The sequence below is a fragment of the Chrysochloris asiatica genome, unplaced genomic scaffold, assembly GCF_000296735.1.
Source record: "Chrysochloris asiatica unplaced genomic scaffold, ChrAsi1.0 scaffold00042, whole genome shotgun sequence".
In the NCBI taxonomy this organism is placed as follows: Eukaryota; Metazoa; Chordata; class Mammalia; order Afrosoricida; family Chrysochloridae; genus Chrysochloris; species Chrysochloris asiatica.
This window is the reverse complement of record NW_006408560.1, coordinates 5,797,330-5,819,270: the sequence shown is the minus strand read 5'-3', so window position 1 is coordinate 5,819,270 and position 21,941 is coordinate 5,797,330. Positions and strand designations below refer to the sequence as shown.

The 21,941-nt window shown below is 39.6% G+C and overlaps 1 protein-coding gene across 1 annotated transcript; it reads right to left on the bottom strand.

Moving 5' to 3' along the window:
* Positions 1 to 2,569: 2,569 nt before the first annotated feature.
* Positions 2,570 to 3,384, bottom strand: LOC102820110 (rho-related GTP-binding protein RhoQ-like). Its single transcript, XM_006861340.1, has 2 exons — positions 3,344 to 3,384; positions 2,570 to 3,212 (listed from the first exon to the last, which is right to left on the bottom strand). Exon 2 carries the CDS (start codon positions 3,185 to 3,187, stop codon positions 2,570 to 2,572), a length of 618 nt encoding a protein of 205 aa, XP_006861402.1. The 5' UTR covers positions 3,188 to 3,212; positions 3,344 to 3,384.
* Positions 3,385 to 21,941: the final 18,557 nt, after the last annotated feature.

Below are 21,941 nucleotides of genomic sequence, written 5' to 3'. Positions count from 1 at the left end.
ATGAACCTGGAGGATATTATGCTGAGTGAAATTAGTCAATCACAAAAGGACAAATTTTGTATGAGACCAATGTTGTTAAAAGTTAAAAGATTTTCTTGATAAAAGAAACAATCTATGATAGTTACATGGAGATAAGTAGGGAGGGAAAATTATTCATAGGCTAGAGGGTAGACACATGCTAACATGGATGACAGAGCAGGCAATATACAACAAGAGGGAGGTTAGCAGAGGAACGATGAAGGTAGTAGAAGACACAGGGGGAATGCAATGTTAAAGTGAACAGAGGTAAATACTGGTAACTGTTGGTATATCAAAGGGATTGCAATCATTGTAACCAAGCAAAGTATGTGATTTGTTGAATGGAAAACTGATGATCTGCTCTCTAAACCTTCACTCTTTCACAATATAAAGTTTTTAAAAAAGAAAAGAATCAGAAGAGATTGCCTCAGTAGAGTGGCCTGAGGACTGCTACTTTTTTTTTTTTTTTTTTTTTTTCAAGTTGGAAATGTATAATACTTTACTGTCTTACGTAGTTCCTTTATACCACATATTGGACAACTTAGCTAATATACTAATTGATTTATACAGTTCTTTTCAATTCTATCTAAAAACAGAAACTAAAGGGGAAAGTTACATAAGATTCTGTTTGAGCATACATAAGGCCATGAGACTTAATATGAACCACGACTTCTTGAGAGAAAGAAGACATCCAATGTCCTGTTCAGTGAGAAGGCTTCTGGCTAGTTATCCAGTAGACTCTCCATTCTTCGATGAGGAAGATGATGCTTATTTTGTTAAAAATCTATACAAAGCTGACATACAGCAAGACAGTTCATCCTAGATTTGTGACTGCTATGAGCACTTAAGGCTGTCATTTTCAAGTATAAAAGTTTAGTGTTCCATTACGCAATCTGTGCAATAGATACAGCTATAAACTCAAGTCATGGAAATTAACAGAATCCCATCACAGACACAAGAACTCATAGTTTAGGCAATAGGAAGTTTAAATGTAAGAAAAGCTGGGGTAGCGGGGTACCAGGTGGGATTATGGTTTGATTATATTTCTCTAAAAAAATTGCATTAATTTGTTCACACTGAAACTCTTAACACTCTTGTCTGTGGCGTGGCATTTGGAATAAGGCAAATCCACATGAGACCCAAGAAAGCTTAATTAGGTAATAGACTTAGTTCTGAAGATGGTTCGCCTCCAACACAGTTCTGTGGCCTGTTCCACCAAAGAGCAATTAAACCTGGCTCTGGTTGACCAAAGAAGCATCAGAAATGAAGAACATTTTGTCTCTGATGATTTTTTAAGAACCTTTCACCTAGAGCCCAACATGCACTGTTTGCAGAAGAAATGTCAGTATTTTTCATTTCTGACTTGATGTAATATTGTAAACTGTTATATGGCTGAAGAAAGGTGGTATATGAAAGTCAGTATTTTATATAACTTATACTCAGAATAGCTCTGTAACTTCTGTTATAATTCCAATATTGCTCTGAAAGGTGATACCAGTTATATCATGGAAGCAGCTGCCCTGCTGTAAACTCCATGCAGCATGCTGGAGTTCTAGGTCTTTTCTCTTTAACACAACCTAAAGTTCCTGGGGGGAGGGGTCAGTACACATACACTTCCTTGTATCATTTGATGTACACTGCCAGTGGGGGGAGAGGGGGGCGGATTAAGAAAACATTTACCAGTTAGTCCATAAAGCTAAATTGAGTCCAGGGTTGTGGCAAAGTGTGACCCCCAATTTTAATTTGTAATTGTAGCATGTATCTCATGCAGTTTTAGGAGCATTAAACTAAATCTACAGTTGCCAGAAGCCTCGTTGCAGTATAATGCACACTAACTAGAATGTGTAGTTTTAGTGTTCATGATAAATGCAGTTATGACCTCATGACACTTTTGGCATTCTTTACGAAAGTACGTTACATTTTAATATAGGAATATTTAGGTTACACTTAATTTGTGCTCAAGTAATAATAAAACATTGGTTCTTTTTCCATCTACATTGTCTCCTCAGGTGTGGCCCATCTCCTGCACACTTGGAGCAACCTTTGGCTATGTGGCTGGCCTTATTATCTCACCACTCTGGATATACTGGAATAGAAAGCAACTTACATATAAGAACAATTAATTGAAGTAAAAGGAGGAGATATTTCTTTGTGCAGATTCCATAAAGACTGTGCAGAAATGTTATTGGTGAGAGTCAAGCAGTTCCATTTACAGCACTGTTTTGTTTTCGTATGTGTTTTTTAATGTAGATACAACATGATGTGATTGTAGCTTTTTAAACTATGAAACCCCTGAGAGATTGTACCTTCTATTGAAATAAAGTATTTATAGTAGATTGTGGCTTCAGATGCTGTTTGCTGCTTCTTGGACCTTTAAGAAACATTCTTAATGAAATCTATAACTTATGAGGGCAGGGTTTTTTTTGTTTTTGTTTTTCCTACCCCCCAAGTTTTAAACTACTTTATCTACAAGAGGTCTGTGTAGAGCTGTAGTATTTCATATGCTTTCTGAGACAAATAGACACGTTTCCTTGGCCACTGAAGACATTTCTCACGTAATCAAACAACAGTTTATACATCTTGATCCTATTCTTTTTTTTACTGTGTGTTTCTTTGGAGTTAAGATAGCTATAATAGCCTCATCAAAAACAGTCTTCAATCCCTTCTGGGTTAAAGCTGAACATTCCACATAGCAGCATGCTCCTATCTCTTTTGCTAGTTTCTGTCCTTGTTCCACACATACAGGTTTTTCTTTCATATCATTCAGTCTTGCTAATGTTTTGGGATCATCTCGTAGATCAATCTGAGTTCCTATTAATAAAAAGGGGACATTTGGTGCATATTCCTTAAGTTCTGGTACCCACTCCTCTTTCACATTTTGAAATGAGGCTGGATTTACCACAGAGAAGCATATAAGGAAGACATCAGTCATAGGATAGGATAAAGGCCTCAGACGATCATAGTCTTCCTGTCCGGCCGTGTCATAGAGTCCCAGAAGATACTGCTTGCCCCCCACGGTGACGCTGACCGCGTAGTGGTCGAAGACGGTGGGCACGTACTCCTCCGGGAAGGCGTCGTTGGCATAGCTCATGAGTAGGCAAGTCTTGCCCACCGCCCCATCGCCGACCACCACGCACTTGAGCATCAGCGCGCCGGGCCCGTGAGCCATGCTGCGGCCGGCCGGCCTCCGGGCATGGTCCCCCCGGAGCCCCCGGCCCGGCCCCGGGCTCAGCCCCAGCCCGCCTGGGGGGTCCGACGCCGCCGCCGCTCCGCACAGCAGGGCCGCCCCCCCGGCCCCATGCAGCGGTTCTCCCCGCCCGAGGGGAGGAGGCGGCGGGCCCGGGGCACAGCCGCTGCCTGAGTCGCTGCCTGGGTCCCCTCCCCGGCCCTGGCCGCCGCGCCCGCCCGCTGCCTCCGCTGCTCGGCGCCCGCACCCTCTAGCTGGCCGGATCTCCCCAAGAGGATCCGCTGGATCATAAGAGTGTCCGGCCCCGGGGGAGACAGCAACTTTGGGGAGGGCAGTGGAGGGAGGACTGCTACCTTTTAAGTAACTGTTTAATTCTGTTTGCTTTTTAAAAAAACTTTTCATTGTTATTTGTGTGATACCTTACATAACAAATTGATTTTCTATTCAACAAGTCATACACAGCCCCCACAATGTAGCAGCTTTCCATCCCCCTTCCTCCCTGTGTTTACTGTTTCCATTCGTCCTTCCTTCCTATCCCACCCCACCCTCTAAACTTTATCCCTGGGCAAATGCTGCCCTTTGGATCTCCTGTGGTTGATTGTTCTAAGGAGTGCCTATATCCTTGATGTTACTATTCACTTTATAATCCTGTTTATTGCTTAGCTGAAAGTTGAGTCATGGGGATGAGTTTAGTTCCAGGCTCGAAGAGTGTCTAAAGGTCAGGGTCTCAGGGGTTCAGTCTCTATCATACCTATAAAGCCTAGACATTTTATGATTTTGAGTTTTGTCCCACAGTTTTCTCCCACTCTATCCAGGACCTCCTATTGTGACCTCTTTCTGAGTGGTCAACAGTAGTGACCAGGCACCATCTAGTCTCAGGGTTATGGAGGCTGAGGCTGGTGTGGTCCACTAGTCCTTTGGCTAATTGTTTCCATGTATCTTTAATTTTCTTCACTCTTCACTTAAGATGGGGAGAAACCAATAGTTGCTTCTTAAATGGCCATTCACAAGCTTTTTTTTTTTTTTTTTTAGCTTTTTATTGTGAACTGAGTGAAGGTTTACAGAACAGAATACCAGTTTTACATTCAATGTATTTCTGTGTGTTTGCTCTTTCTGTTCTGGAATTCCGATCACCATTAAGTAGTTAATCTTCATGGTGTCCTATGTAACTCTTAGGTTTTCTTCTGATTTTTTTCATTCTTTTTTTCTGATTGCTCTTTTAGCATACAAGTATTGAGAGATTTGTCTTCAAGCTCACTAATTCAGGCTTCCATTGCTTTGCATCTGCTGCTTTGCCCTTTCAAAGTAGTGTCCATTTCTGAGATCTTAGTATTAAATCTCTGGATTTGTAATCACAGGTTATGTATTGCTTCAAAATTTGCATTTATTTGTCTGTTTGTTCTTCTAGTGTTTTCCTGAGTTCTTCATATAATTTGCTTCTTTAAGTGGTTGCAATCCCCTCCATGTACCAACAATTAACAGCATTTACTTCTATTCACTTAACTATTGCAATCCTCCCTGTGTCTCCTGCTACCTTCATCTTTCCTCTGCTAATCTTTCTCTTGTATATTGCCTGCCCTGTCAGCCATGTTAACATGTGTCTACCTTCTAGCCCATGAATCATTTCCCTCCCCCTGTATCCATCATAGATTATTTCTTTCATCAAGAAAACTTTTTTCTTTCTTTTTTTTACTTTTTACAACACTGGTCTTATACAATGTTTGTCCTTTTGTAACTGACTAATTTCATTCAGCATAATGTCCTCCAGGTTCAACCATGTTGTGAGATGTTTCACAGATTCATCATTATTACAGTATTCCATTGTGTGTATGTACCATAGTACATTTACCCTGTTTCCATCTTTTTGATGTATCTGTTGTAGATAGCATATTGAAGGATTCTGTTTTCGTACCTACTCAGCTATCTGTCTCTTCACTGGAACATTTAATTCATTTACATTCAGTGTAATTATCAATAGGTATGAATAGACTGTTGTCATTTTTCTGTGTCTATTTTTTGTGGTGCTGCCGGATTTTTTGTTCCATAATTTTCTGTGCTGAGTTCATTTTGTTTGTGGATTTTCTTGTCATCCTCATTTTTGTTGTGTTAATGTTTACTAAATCTTTCTGATTTTCTTCTTTCATTCTTTTTTTTCCCCTTCATTCTTTTTTATTTTGATGTTTTGGTGTATCGCTTTCCTATGAGGTTATCCTTAATTTATTAATTTTTCCCCTACTTAAAACAGTCTGTTTCACCTTGAAATCTACTTGCCTTCCTTGTCATTTGGAAGTTCTGTGTCTATACTATTCCCACTTTTTGCTTTATAGTTGACTTCGTTATACATTGATAGCTCTGGTTCTCTACTTTCAGTCTTGTAGGTTTGTTTTACTTTAAATACGTCTATATCTGGATTGAGTTCTGACTGGTGCTGTCATGTATGATAATCTCAAATTGTTGTCTGTTGTTGCTGGTTCTGTGTCCAAAGAACACCCTTTAGCATTTTTTATAAAATTAGTCTGGTCATTACAAATTCCTTTGATTTCTGTTTATCAGGAAATGTTCTAATTTCGCTGTTGTTTTTGAGGAACAGCTTTAATAGGTACATGATTCTTGGTTGGCAATCTTTTCCTTTGAAAATTTCATATATGTCATTTCATTGCCTTCTTACCTGCATGGTTTCTGCTGGAAAATCAGAGCTTAGTCATATTGGTTCTCCTTTGTATGTAACTTTTTTTTTTTTCCCCTCAGCTTTTCACAGGATTCTTTCCTTGTCTTTGCTATTGGAGAATTTTATTATATGCATTGGTGATTTTCTTTTGATGTCTATCCTGTTTGAGATTCATTCAGTTTCTTGAATGTTTGTCTTCTCATCTTGCATGATGTTAGGAACATTTTCTTCAAACAACTCCTCAAAAATTTTCTCTGTGTTTGTCTCTTTCTGGTCTGGATTTCCGATCACCAGTAAGTAGTTAATCTTCATGGTATTCTACTTAACTCTTAGGCTTTTGTCTGATTTTTTCATTCTTTTTTCTGATTGCTCTTTTAGCATACAAGTGTTGAGAGATTTATCTTCAAGCTCACTAATTCAGGCTTCCATTGCTTTGTATCTACTGCTTTGCCCTTTCAATGTAGTGTCCATTTCCGAGATCTTAGTATTAAACTTCTGGATTTCCAATCGCAGGTTACGTACTGCTTCAAAATTTGCATTTATTTGTCTGTTCTTCTAGTGTTTTCCTGAGTTCTTCTAAAGTTTGTATTGTGTTCTCTTTGCTTTCCTGTATCTTCCTATCGGTCCTTTTGAAGGCACCAAATTAATATTCTTTTCAATTTTTTTTTCCAGTTAGTTCTATTAGCTATTCTTTCTCAGAAATGATTTGTGTCTCTGCATCTTGGTCACTCATTGAGAAATTCTTTTGTGTTTCTTCATGTAAGCTAAAATTGTCAATAGTCTCTGGTGCATCGTGAGGTTGTTGTATTTATCAAAACAAACACTGCAGTTGTTGGACCCAGAGGGGAGAAATCTCTGCTGGGGGGGGGGGGGCTCCTGCAATTCAAGGAGCTCATGAGGTGGTTGTAGAAGGCATGTGACAACAGAGTTCCTGACCCTAGATGGGGTTCCTGTTGGTCTCAGTATTATCTATGTTCAGGGCACTCAGTCAAGAAGTCATTCATGGGGGCCCTTGATCGACTTGATTTTAGTGTCTGTTAGGACCACAGGACAGCTGGGTGCAGCATGGTTAAATAGGGTCTGGGGACTATGTGGGCTTTGTAGACCAGAAGCTGAGCCCAGGCACCAAAGTGGCACACCAAACCAACACAGCCCACCCCACCTCACACTGTCCTGGCTCCCAACCAGGCGACTCTGAACTCCTAGAGAGCAGGTTCTGCTCTGGGGGTGAATGAGGGTGGGAGCAGGCAGCACTTCTGGTCACCAGGGCAGAGTGAGGGAAAAGAAGAAATTGCAACATTTCTGTCACGCGCAAATCTGCTCTGCTAGGCCTCCCTCCACTGCAAAGCTGCTCACAAGACAGTGGAGCAGCATCTGGGCAGCCTTTCACCAATCTCCTCCCTTTCTTGCCGTCTCTGCTCAGCCCCTCCTCCCAGAAAGCACCCCATCTACCTCTGTAACCTTTCTTCTGAAGTTCGGGATGCTGGAATTTTCATCTATGTTTTATTTTGTCTCTCATATGTTTGTTGTAGAGGGTCCTATAGTGCATCTGCCTATTCTGCCATCTTGCCAGAAGCCTATTCACAAGCTTTTAAGGCTCCAATTGCTACTCAACAAAGTAGGATGTAGAACACGGTCTAAATCTGTGCACTGTGTTATGCCATCTGACTTTGATGTCCCTGAGATTATGGTCCTGAGCCCCAGACCTTGTCACTCATATCCTTAAGGTGCTTTGTTATGACCATCAAGTTTCCATAACTTTCTCCCTATATGCTCTACTATACTTGTGGATATATTTGCAGCACATATAAATACATGTGTAGAAATATTCTGTCAAACTTCCCCTTAACTCTTAACCTTGTGGCTACCTCAACTCAACACCTCTGTACCTCCCTCCACCATTCCCACTCTCTATACTTTTTGGTAAGTTCCTTCCTACATTTCTTCTCAAGGACAAAGCCCAGTAATTATGATTGTCAAAATCAATGCCAGGAAATGGCACCAGCACTAAGGAAGGGGAAGAATGCAGAAAGTAAAGTCTTCTTCAGTTTTTTTGTATACTCCCACCCAAATTATTCATCCCCTTCCCAACAATTAATAGGAAGAAATAAGTTACGTATGTTTCCTGATAGAAAATTGGTGTGTGAATGGGTGAACCTTGAGAAAGTAAAAGGGAAATCAGAAAAGATAATTAGATTCTACCTCCACTTTAGGGTTATTTTGGAATCATTCTTTGCTATTGGTTAAAAAAAAAAAAACTGAAATGTTTCTAATAGTCTTTGATATAGCGATTTTCCTTGTCTCCTCCCTTGAGTAACTTTTTAAACCAGATTTAAAGAAAACTAGATTAACCAGCCTTTTCAACGAAGTTAAGAATTAAAAAGTCCTTTGCTGTGGGTTAGGTGTTGGGCTGCTAACCTCAAAGTTGGTGGTTCAAACCCACCAGTGGCTCCGTGGAAGATTTTCCATCGTGGAAACCCTAGGGAGCAGTTCTACTCTGTCCTATAGGGTTACTGTGAGATGGAATGGACTCAGTGGTAGTGGATAATGGGTTGCTAAAACTACAGTATATGAAACAGGAAATGTTTCTGCCATGACTTTATTTTTATGTCCTGTATCTACCACACCCAACATACAAGTTAGCGCCTAACTCGTGGCTGCAGAAGAAACCAAAACCAGAAGGATGAGCAATGTGATGACCTATGTACACTACACATTAGCTGATCAGGTTAAAACAATTCTGTGAATTGAACTTGATTCATCTTTAGACTTTTTACAGAACCCTGCTGGTGCAGTGGGTTACATGTTGGGAGCTAACCTCAAGGTAAGGAATTCAAACCCACCAATCACTCCACAGGAGAAAGATGATTTTGTCATAAAGACACACTATGGAACAATTCTATGCTGTCCAAAAAAGTTGAATGATGTGAGTTGAAATATCATAGTGGATTTGGTTTAGTTAGACTTTTTGAAATTCATAATATATGCCAGGCCATAAGACAATATGGTTCCTACCTTTGGAGATCTCAGCTTAGTGGGAAGAAACAGGTAATTACAAGAGAAGTGATCAATATTCATAATATATAAAAGTAGACCTAATATGCGGGAGGAATACATGGTAGCAATTAAATCTGCTTGCAAAAATCAGGGAGAGCTTTACAAAGGAGATGACTTTTTTCTTTCTATCCTTTTTTTTTTTTTTTTAAAGCACTTGGTGCTGAAGGATAAGCAGTGGGCTGCAAGGTCTGTTTGAACTGCAAGGTCAGCAGTTCAAACCCACCAGCTGATCCTTGGAAACCCTATATATGGTCGCTATGAGCAGGAACTGACTCGATGGCACTTAACAACAACTTGAGTCGGAACCAACTCAATGGCACTTAACAACAAAGAGAGTAGTGGGAAGATATTTGAACCATAAATCAGATATCCTTGAATTTTACTCCAGCAGTGTGATGTAAGGCAAGTCACTTAAACTCCATTAATCTAATCTATAAAATGAGAGGTTATCTGCCTACCTACAGGCAGAATCACATGTTTGTGCAATTGCTTTATAACACACACACACATACATATATATATATAGCCCTGCAGGATCAGCACTGGACTGCTAATCACAAGGTTGGTGGTTCAAACCCACCAACCATTCCTTGGAAATTGCTATGAGTCAGAATTGACTCAATGACACTTAACAACAACAATAACATGTCTACTGTGGGGTTCTGGAATGACTCTATAGGATAAGCACTGGACTTCTAACCACAAGGTTGGCGGTTCAAACCCACCAGTTGCTCCTCAGAAACCCTATACAGGGTCAATATGAGTTGGAACTGACTCAACAGCACTTAACAACAGCACTGAAGTGTCTACTCTGGAGTCTCTGGATGGTACAAATGGTTAACATGCCCAGTTGCTAACTGCAAGGTCAGAGGTTTGAATCTACTCAATGGCACCTTGGAAAAAAGGCCAGCCCATCTACTTATGAAAACCCAACCACTGAAAACCCTTCGGAACAGTTCTAATGGGATCAACCTAAGTTGGAACTGACTCAATGGCAACTGAAAGAAAAAGAACATGTTCACTGTAAAATGCTGTTCACAAAGAAAGTATTGTCAGTTTGGATAAAAATGAAACTAGTTTAATATATTTTTCTTCCTCTGAGTCATAAACATCATATTTCTTTCTTCTGTTCCCTCTCATGACAGAAAAATCATCTTTGCAATTCAGGGGAGTGGTCTGGGTTAAGTTTCAGGTCTCAGAAAAGTATATGTGTGTTTGACACATTTCTTAGACTAAGAATATTTAGTTTGTAGTTTTGACTTGCATGTTGCCGTGACGCTGGAAGATATGCTACCAATAGTTAAAATGCCAGCAGCATCACCCATGGTGGTAAGATTTCAGTAGAACTTCCAGACTAAGAAAGACTAGGAAGAAGGATGTGGCAATCTACTTTTGAAAAATGATTAGTCAGTGAAAACCTATGGACAGAAGCAGAACACTAGCTGATACAATGTTAGAAAACGAGCCTCTCAGGTTGGAAGGTACTCAAAATACAACTGAGGAAGAGCTGCCCCCTTAAAGTAGAGTCAACTTTAACGGCACGGATCGAGCAATACCTTTGCTGAAGTAACACAATTCAAATGAGAAGAAACAGCACAAGCATCCATTAGTAATCCCAAAGTGGAATGCACAAAGGATGAATCAAGGAAAATTGGAAGTTGTCAGAAATGAAATAGAATGCTTGAAGATTGATATCCTAGGTATTAGTGAGTTGAAATAACTTGGTATTAATCATTTTGAATGAGACAATCATATGTTCTACTAAGCTGGGAATGAAAAACTGAAAAGGAACAGTGTCATCAGAAAGAGCATTTTAATACCTATCTTAAAGTATAATGCAGTCACTGATAGACTATCTCAACTGGTATTCTTTCTTACAAGACAGACCAGTTAATACAACTATTATTCAAATGTGTGCACCAGTCACTATACCAAAGATGTCAATTCAAGCTTTTTACCAATTTATGTAGTCTAACATTGATCAGACATGCAATCAAGATGCATATTGATAAATACTGGTGATTGGAATGTGAAATTTAGAAACAAAAAAGAATCAGCAGTTGGAATATGGCCTTTGTAACAGAAAATACTAAAGTTGTTAAGGATTTCATTTTACTTGGAACCACAGTCAACGTCCATGGTAGTAGTCAAGATATCAAACCATGTAGTGCAGTGGACAAATCTGCTATTAAAGACCTCTTCAAGGAAAGATGCAGGTAGCAGGAGACCAGGGAGGAATGCAATATAGAGGTAAATACTGTTAACTGTTGGTACATGGAGGGAAGTGCCATCATTGCAATGAAAGAAAGTATATTGAATGCAAACCTGATTATCTACTCTGTAAACCTTCACTTAATTCTCAATAAAAGTTATTAAAATACCTCTTTAAATAAGCAAAGCTATTTCCTTGAGGACTTAAGGGTTGTTGACCCAAGTTATGGCATTTTCAGTCACCTCACATGCATGTGAAAGCTGGATAATGAATAAGGAAGACCAAAGAATTGATGCCTTTGAATTACGGTGTTGACAAAGAGTATTAAATCTACCACAAACTACCAGAAGAACAAACATATTTGCCTTGGAAAAAGGAAAGCCAGAATGCTCCTTAGAAGCAAGTTTGGTGACACTTCATCTCTCATACTTTGGACATGTAATCAGGAGGGACCATTGTGCTTGGTAATGTAATGGGTTAATGAAAAGAAGAAAACCCTCAACGAGATGAATAGACACAGTAGCTGCAACTATGGGATTAAACATAGCAACAATAGTGAGGATGGCACAGGACTGAGCAGTGTTTTGTTCTGTTGTGCTTGGGGTTGCTATGCGTTATAACCAACTCCGGGGCACCTAGAAACAAGGACACTGGCAATATAGTCATCTTCCCACAAGGTGGCAGGGCTGAGCTAATTGGGTTCTTGACTTGTGTAAGAAAAGAATTTCTTAGAAAAGGGGAAGTTAGGCTAAGCACGCAATGTCCTATCTCTCTCTTGCTTATAAACATATAAACAGTCCAATTTTTCTTCAGAGAAAAACAAGTCATAACCTCTCACCGCTTCACCCCTTTGCTCTGATACATAATTGGCCAATAAACTTTGAGGAGGGACTGGTTATGTATGTTACTGTATAGCAGTAGGGACTAAACTTGGAATTTAAAGTCCAATACTAACTTCTGAATTAGTGACAAATTTTAATCCAGAGACATACACCAATCTGTCAACACAACCTATATTTAAAATATGTTTATGCTGTGAAATGTACTCTGCTAGGTAATATGAAGAATACAGGTTTGTTTTTTTAAAGGACACAGTTGCTGTTCTCAAAAAATTCATTATCTAGCTCTGGTAGTGTAATGGTTACAATCAGGCTGCTAATCTCATGGTCAGCAGTTTGAAACTACCAGCTGGTCCGCTAGAGAAAGATGAGGCTTTCTGCTCCCGTAAAGATTTACAGCCTCGGAAACCCCATGCAGGGTCGCTCCACAGCACATAATAACAACAAAACAACAGTCAAGAGAAGACAATTTATACATGGCAGATAATAAGTGCAATATGAAAAATATAAACTGCATGCTGTGGACTATTCAAAGGAATGTGAAATTATATTTGCTTGCAGGTGAAAAGCAAAGAGGATTGGGACTCAAGAAGGCTTCATAAAGGAAATGCCATTTGGCTGTGTCCTGAAGAGTGAGTAGGATTTCAAAAACCAGAGATGGGGGGAAAAGGTCAGTCATTCCAAGTACAAAGGAAAACGTAAGCAAAGGCACAAAATCAGAGAAGGAGACATTAGTGGAACAATACGTATGAACTAGGTACATACATGAGGAAATTGTGAGAAATGAGACAGGGAAGTTTGGTTGAGGTCATTTTATGCAGACTTTAAAAGCCAGATTGAAGCATTTCTATTTAATTCAGTAGACAATGGATAAACACCACAGAAATAGACCCACCCATTGCCACAAAGTCGATTGCTGCTCAAAGAGACCTTAAAGGACAGAATAGACCTGCCCTGTGCGGGTCTTTATGTAGCGTAGTGGCTACGAATCGGGCTGTGAACCTCAAGGTCAGCAGTTCAAAACTACCAGCTGTTCCGCGCGAGAAAGATAAGGCTTTCTGCTCCTGTAAAGATTTACAGCCTCGGAAACCCTGTACAGGGCCACTATGAGTAGGAACCGACTCCACAGCATATAACAACAACAACAATCTTTATGAAAGGAGCTCTGATACTATAGTATAGTGTAGTGCTTACGAATCCGGTTGCTAACTTCAGGGTCTGCAGTTTGAAACTACCAGCTGTTCCACAACAGAAAGATGAGGCGTTCTGCTTGCGTAAAGATTTACAGCCTCGGAAACCCTGTACAGGGTGGCTATGAGTCAGAACTGACTCCACGACACACAACAACAATCTTCACTGAAGCTAACTGACACATCTTTCTCCTGCAGAGCAGCTGGTGAGTTGCAATTGCCAAGCTTTCAGTTACCAGATAAGCACCCTGCCATCAGGGCGTCTTTCAGAAACAGACAAGGATTCAAATTTGTTGTTAGACTAATCCAGTTGTGGTCTATAGATTATAGCATGAATGTCACTTAAACTATTAAAGTAATCTAGGCGACAGTATTAGAGCATAAACTAGTGGAGTAAGAAACAGGAGATTCCAGAAATACTGGAAAGATGGCCTCTACAGAATTTGGCAGTTAACTAGATGTGGAAATTGTCAGAGAAGAAGGAATCAAAGACAATTCTTGGCTTTTAAGCTTTAATAACTGGAAGACTCAAACATGTTCCATTAAAAGAAACAAGAAAGGCAGGAATAGAAATAGGTTTGAGCACATGGGAGAGATGACAAGTTCAATACTGGACAAGTTGAATTTGAGATGTTAGCTTGGTACTTTGTGACAAACTAGAGGTATAGTGTAGATTTAAAAGTCACTTAAGCAAAGTGAATTGTAGATGAAGAGTAAACTGTAAAGAAAGAAAAAGAGAGTAAGTAAAAAGCCCTTGAGAAAAGTTTTTAGGGTACATGGAGAAAAAGAGTTAGTTAACAAAGGAGAAAAGAACTCTGGAAGTACATTGGTTAAAGTCTTGTTGTTGTTAAGTGCTGTCAAATCGATTCCGAACCATAGCGACCCTGTATAAGGTTTCTGAAGAGCAGCTGTTGAGCTTGAACCGCCGACTTTGCAGTTTAAACTGCTTTGCAGTCTGGCACATTAACCCACAGCACCACACCAGGACTCCAGTTAAAGCCTTAGGCTGCTAATAAATTGTTGGCAGGTCTAACCTAGCTCCCATGAGAAAAAGACTTGACATTCTGCTCCCATAAAGATTACAGTCTAGAAAACACTGTGGTGCAGTTCTATTCTGTCATTTTGGGTCACTATTAGAATCGATTCAAGGGCACTCAGCAACAACAGCAAAGGAGAGAAAAAAAGGAACTCCAAAAGTCCAGATTAATGCTTAAATTTTTTAAAGATGGCAGTCTTCAAATTATATAGAAGATAAGGAGGAATACAACATAAAAAATTACTCTGGTTTCCTCTGGAATCACAAAGAAAATCATTGCAGAGATAGCAGAAGCTAGGCTACAAAGGGACAAGTTTAGTCCCTGTGAAAGTAAAGGAGAAAAAAACAAATGAGATAACAAGAGAAGGGAATTAAGATTTATTTTTGCTTTCATAAAGAGAGCTTTAAGAAATATCTTCAGTGGACTTCCAGCAAGATGGTAGACTAGACAGACACACTACATGGACTCTCTACAAAAAAGGTATGAGAGACCAAATGAAACAGTTACAGATGAAAAGCCTGGAACCCTGAACTTTGAAGGAAAGGTTACAGAAGTGGACTGTGTGCTTGCTGGGAGGAGAAGCGAAGCAGGGATGGTGAGAAAGGGAACTCATTGTGACCATTTTGTGAGCAGCTTTGGCAACAGAAGGTGGCTTCGCAGAGGAAAGTCACACACATGACAGGAAAGGTGGGATTTCTTCTTTTCTTCCCCATGCTTTCCTGGGGATCAGAGGTGTGGCCACTCCCACCTTCACCCACCCCCAGTGAGGACCCTGCTCTGCAGGAGTTCAGAGCCATGTGGTTGGAAGCCACGCCAGTGTGAGGTAGGGGCCAGTTGTACTACTTTGGTGCCTGGATTCAGGCAGGCTTGGCTCCATATCTACAGAACCTATAAAGTTATAGACCAGCCTTGTGGACTTGTTGTTGTTGTTAAGTGCCGTCGAGTCGTTTCCGACCCATAGCGACCCTGTACAGGGTTTCCGAGGCTGTAAATCTTTACGGGTACAGAACGCCTCATCTTTCTCCCACGGAACAGCTGGTAGTCTCGAACTGCTGGCCTTAAGGTTCGCAACCCGATTCGTATCCACTACGCTACCAGAGCTCTAACATACACTTAAACCAGCTCTATCAAGGGTGTCCACAAACTACTTCCGGATTGAGAGTCCTGAACATAGATAACCCTGAGAACAATAGGAACTCCATCAAAGACCAAAAATTTGCTGTCATATCCTTCCCATACCCACCTTATGAGATCCTTGACTATAGGAGCACCCCAGAGTTTTTCCCTCTCCAGGTCCAACAGCTACACAGTCTTTTTGTTTGGGGTTTTAGTTTTTTCTTTCTCTTGTTTCATTATTTTTGTTTGTTTATTCTTCCTGCTCCTTGTTCTTCAGTATGAATTCCCTTGAATTTTTATCCTTTCCATCTCCTCTGTTGTTTTCCTTCTGTTTTTATTTCCCCTCTTCTGATCTTTCTTTTGATCTTTTTGATCTTTCTTTACTACTCTCAACTCATTCTTTATCTTTCCTCTTCCTGTTTCTTTTTTTCTTACTTTTATTTCCTTTCTTATTTTTCTCCATTTCCTGTCCCTCTTTTCTTGTTTTCAGTTAATTCTTTAGTGTGTATGTGGTTTTTTCCTTCTTTCTATATTCTTTTTTGTTTGTGTGTGGAGGGGTTCTCTCTTTCTCGTTCAACAGGAGACAACAACAGTGCCCTCACAGCCCAGCTACAACCTGCAGCTCCACCCACTGGGCAAGAGCCAGTGTTGTTGTTAAGTGCCGTTGAGTTGGTTCCTACCCATAGCAACCCTATATAGGGTTTCCAAGGAACAGCTGGTGAGCTTGAACCACCGACCTTGCAGTTCAAATGGCTTTGCAATATGACGCATTAACCCACAGTGCCACACCAGTACCAGGTGCTATACCACCTGATCAATGATAGCAGCCAAGAGCAGCCAAACCCACCCTAAACTGACATGCACAACGGCAAATGAGAATGGAGAATGGTGTACATGCAGCCATTCTCTAATTACACACACAGGAGACAGTTGGTGAGAGCCAAAGAACAAATCAGCACATAATCATCAATTAAATAAAAATATGACAACCCCACAATGCCATGAGACAACAGACAATTTTAGTTCACATAAAGAAACAAGAGAGAATGGTTCAAACAAATGATCACAATGCAGAGCCACAAAACGTTTCTGAGGAAGAAAAGGTAATGGGACTAACTGAAAAAGAATTTAAAAGAATGCTATTTAGATACCTAAAAGGATTAACAGGAAGATCAATAAAGGCAAAGAAAAGGCAGAAAAAAACTTTAGACCTGGTCAGGAGGTCAAAACCCTGTGGGCCCAAGCGTTGTTGACTGTCCAAACCATAGGCTCTGAGGATCAGACTTTAGCCACCTAGTAGACATAGCAAACTGTCCCTCATCTGATTATTCAGTAATGCTTGTTAGTAATCTCATACATGAGCCCTGGATATCCACAGACAAATGTAAAAACCTTCCCTAAAAGCTGAGACTGTAAATTCCAAAAAGGCAAGTTCCCCCTCCCTCCCCCACCCCCAAAAAAAAGCTAAAGAGGATAGAGAGAAACACTGTTAACTGATGATATATGGAGGGGATAATAATCAATGTAATGAAACAAGCTATATGAATGGTTGAATGTGAAGCTGATGATGTGCCCTGTAAACTTTCACTCAATCCAAAATAAAAACATTTAATAAAAAAGATAATAATAATAATAAAAAAAAAGAAAGAAAGAAAAAAAAAACTTTAGAGGAATTCAGGAAAACACTACAAGAACAAACAGATAAAATAAATGCAAAATTTGAAACAATACAAAAACCTGCCAGAAGATTAATACTAAGGTCTTAGAGAAAAAGAGGAAGACCCCCAACGAGCTGGATTGGTCAGGTGGCAGCATCGATGGATTCAAGTGTGGCAACAGTAGTGAGGTTGGCCAGGATTGGACATTGTTTCGTAATGTTGTGCATATGAGTCGTTGCCGACTCGATGGCACCTAACAACAAAAACAACAGAAAGGGCAAAGGAATAGATGCTAAGCAATGGAAGCCAGAAGTAGTGAGCTTGAAAATAAATCTCTCAATAGTAGCATGCTCAGTGCTAGTATGCTAGAAGATCAATCAGAAAACGGTATGAAAATATCCTAAGACAGTCTAAGACTTATATGGGACACCATGAAGAGGAGCAACTTACAGGTGATCAGAATCCCAGAACAGGAAGAGATAATAAAGAGCAGAGAGAAAATTGTTGAAAAGTTGTTGGAAGAAAATTTCCCTAACATGGAAGATGAGAAGATAAGCATTCAAGAAACTAAACAAAGCCCAAATAGCTTAGACCCCAAAAGAAAATAATCAAGACATATAATCAAATTCTCTAAAACCAAAGACAAGGAAAGAATCTTGAGAGCAGCTCTGGAAAAACAAAGTTATGCACCAAGGAGAACCAATAAGACCAAGCTTTGAGTTCTCAGCAGAAACCACACAGGCAAGAAGGCAATGGAATGACATATACAAAACTCTGAAAGGAAAAGATGGCCACTAAAAACCATATATCCAGTGAAGTCGTCCCTCAAATACAAAAACAAAATTGGGACATTTCCTGATAAACAGAAATGAAGGGAATTTGTATGACCAGACCAACTTTACAAAAAATGCTGAAGGATATTCTTTGGACAGAGAACCAACAAGAGCAGACAACAACCTGAGATTACCATACATGGCAACACCACCCAGAACTGAATCCAGATGTTGTTGTTGTTGTTAAGTGTCATGGAGTCAGTGCCAACTTAAAGCAACCCTGTATAGGGTTTCCCCAGGAGTGCTGATCTTATAGTTCAAATAGACATTGCAGTCCAGTGCTTATCATACAGCGCCACACAAGGACTCTAGATATAGAAGTGTTAAAAGTAAAGCAAACCTGTTATTGTTGTTGTTAAGTGCCATTGAGTTGGTTCCAACTCATAGAGACCCTGTAGGGAACGAACCAGAGATAACAATTTATAACTACAAAGCAAAAAGAGGGAATAGAATAGATACAGAACTTCCATAAGGCAAAGAGGTCAAATAGAGTTCAAGATAAAACAGACTATTTTAAGTAGGGAAAAATATTAATAAGGTTACAGGGTAACTTCAAAGAAAATGAATACACCTGTACATCAATTTTTTTTTTTAAAGAGGAAAATCAGAAAGATTTAGTAAACATTAACACAACAGAAATGAAAATGCAAAGAAGACCCTGGAACAAAATAAACTCAGTGCAGAAAATTATGTGGAACAAAGAAACCAGCAGTATCACACAAAAAAGAAACAACACACAGAAAAATGACAGCAATCAATTCATACCTATCAATAATTACACTGAATATAAATGGATTAAATGTACCTATCAAGAGACAGCACCAAATGGATAAGCAAACAGGATCCTTCAATATGCATCAACAGAAAAATGGCTAAAGAAAACTTTGTACATACACACAATGGAATACTATGTATGCAACATCAAAAAATAAATATGAGTCTGCAAAACTCATGACACTGATGAATCTAGAGGACACTATGCTGAGTGAAGGTCATGAATCACAAAAGGACAAATATTGTATGAAACCAATGCTGTAAAAAGTTAAGAAAAGATTTTCTTGATGAAAGAAACAATCTATGGTGACTATAGGGGGAGAGGGAAGGGAAAATTATTCACGGGCTAAAGGATAGACACATGTTAACATGGGAAACAATATACAGGGCAGACAATATACAAGAGGTTGGCAGAGGAAAGATGAAGGTAGTGGGAGACACGGAGGAATGCAATATTAAAGTGAATGGAAGTAAATACTGTTAACTGTTGGTACATGGAAGGGATTGCAATCATTGTGATGAAGCAAAGTATGATTTGTTGAATGTAAAACTGCTGAGAAAAAAAGAGAAATATGTTCAATGAGCCTACAGTAGTTCTTACCAGACACAAATCAATTAAGTCCCTTTCCCTATTTTTGCCTTGAAGAAGTTGAGTAATACCTGTTTTTGTTAAGAGCTGTAGAGTCAGTTCCGCCAACAGCGACTCTATATACGGTTTCCAAGAAGCAGCTAGTGGGTTTGAACCGCTAACCTTGTGGCTAGAATCCATTGCTTATCCTACAGAGCTATACCAGGACCTCTAGAACTTCATTTTTTCTTCAGCATAATAGAAAAATATAGTCTAATAAACATGAAATGTGGATTTTCAGATGAGATCTTTAAAACAACTAAAGCTAAACTAAATTTAAAATGCTGCTGTTGCTGTTAAGTATCATCAAGTCAGTTCCTCATAGTGACCAAAGAGTGGCTCCTAGTTTCCAAAGAGTGGCTGGTGGGTTTGAACTGCTGACCTTGCAATGAAAATGAAACTGACCTTCTTTTGGTCTAGAGCTTATCCTACAGCGCTATACTGAGCTCCCAAAAAAGTGTCTTAGAGACAATCTTTGATTAAGGGCCTGGGTTTGGGTTGTGGCTCTTTCAGTTACTAGCTGTGGTCTGAGGGCAAGTCACCTAACCAAAATTAAATGGTCTAGAAAAACAAAACAAAACTGTTGAGAGTCCCCTCCAGCTCTAAAATGTAATGCGTTTACTAAGTATCCCTGAATGCTTTACAGGATTGTTGTGAAGATCAAGCAAGATACTATGTGTTAAAACACTGAGAAACAACAAAACATAGTAAAAAAGTACATTCTTTAGATCAGACAGGCTTGTGTTCAAAATCTTGCTCCACTCACATGATCTATGACTTCAGGCAAATGACATAACCCTTCTCAGTCTGACCTAATCAACCTTGAGTCTTAGGGTTATTGTGAGAATTAAATAATCTAACCTAAATCTTTTATGGGAGAAGAAATCATCACTGAAATTATATAAAAGGTATGAATGGTAATTATTAAAAATTCACTTTGAACACTAAGATGCTATACAAATATTAATATAATCTTATTTATCATCTATGCTTGGAATCACATTACACAGTGGGACAGCATTGAATCCCACACTCCTTTCTGAGCCCTTATTTGCCTCTAAAATAACATTCCATAAGGGGAAATCAGAATTGGGGGAACAAGAGTGAAGAGTGAAAAGGAAGTCTACAAAGTGAAGGTGACAGAAGTGATTAAAAGGACAAAGAAAGGGATTTGTTATGCATTGAGAACTATGAATCTTTAGAGTGTTAAAAGTTTTTCAGGCTAGAGGTTAAAGAAAAGAGAAATGCAACTAGTGACTTGTCTCTGGCAACAGAGCGAGAACACTTCCCACTCTGAAAGCTTGACTTTATTCAACCGCCTCCAGTAAAGCAAACAAATAACAATCACCTCTTGGTTTCCTATTGGCACCAGGATTGAATAGGGTTGGGGAAATGACAGGTAAAGATGATCTAATATGCAAAGCTCCTGGACTTTGCCCTACTTTATTGTTCCTCCTGGGCCTTTTTCCACAAGTGTTTATATTTTGTTTTCAGAGCAGGAGTTTACCAGATTTTTTTTCTTCTTTCAATCTAGGATCAGAAAAAGAAGAATCAGGGAGCAGATTTTTTACCAGAGTACCAGGTTATAAGGTGAAAGGTCGTAAACAACCCTGTCTAGAAGGGCTCCATTTCAGAACATGCCTTGGCTGCAGTTCTGATATGCAGCTACTGCTGCCAAAGTAAAATAGTTTTTTGGCATGCAAGGGAATCCAGGCATCACACAGAATAAACAAGTGGTCTGTACTGAGCTCTGCAAAGTATGAAGGAAAGAAGAAACATGAAGTGAATAAAGAAAAGAGCAAGAGAAAATTGTTGTAGGAGTTTTAAAAACTAAGAAATTCAGTACTTTATACACTATCTATTATTGGTGAGACAAAACCTATTCATAGTAACTTTAACCCTGTACAGGGGAAGTATGAGTTAGAACCGATGCGACGGCACTTAACAACAACTATAGGACAAAGTGGAGTCCTAATGTGGTGCTGCAGGATAATGCGCTGGACTGCAACATCAGTTTGAACTGCAAGGTCAGCTGTTCACACCCACCAGCTGCTCCACAGAAACCCTATGCAGGGTTGGTATAAGTCGGAACCAACTCGACAGCACTTTACCAACAGCAACATTGGACGGAGTAGAACTTTCCCAAGGAAGTTCTTTATGGAAGCTGACTATTTAGGAGAGGTAAATCTCTAGGTTAGCAGTGAGCACTTTAGTCGTTGCATCATCAGGGGTCTTTTAGTACTTCATTGTTGTTATTGTTAGATGACTTGGAATTGTGGAATTGGTCCCCAAGTTGTTTCTGACTCACAGAGACCCTATCAATGTACAACTAAATGAAATACTACCTAGTCTTGTGCCACCCTCACAATCATTGCTGTTTGAGCCCATTTTTTAGCCACTGTGTCATTCCATGTCATTAAAAGTCTTCCTCCTTTTCACTGACCCTCTAACTTTATCAAGCATGATGGTCTTCTCCAGGGACTGGCCCCTCCTGAAAACATGTTCAAACAACGTGAGACACCATCCTCCCTTCAAAGGAGCATTCTGGGTGTACTTCAGATGTATACAAATAAGTATCAGTGTTTCCTTTTCTCCAGGATGTCTTGAATTAACACCACCCTAATTTGTGGAGCTTGAACTGCCGACCTTGCAGTTCAAACAGCTTTGCAATCTGATGTATTAACCCATAGCACCACAAATTGTTGTTGTTGTTGTTAAGTGCCG

Coding starts and splice junctions, on each gene's coding strand:
- LOC102820110 (XM_006861340.1), bottom strand. CDS start 3,187: ATGGCTCACGGGCCCGGCGCGCTGATGCTCAAGTGCGTGGTGGTCGGC.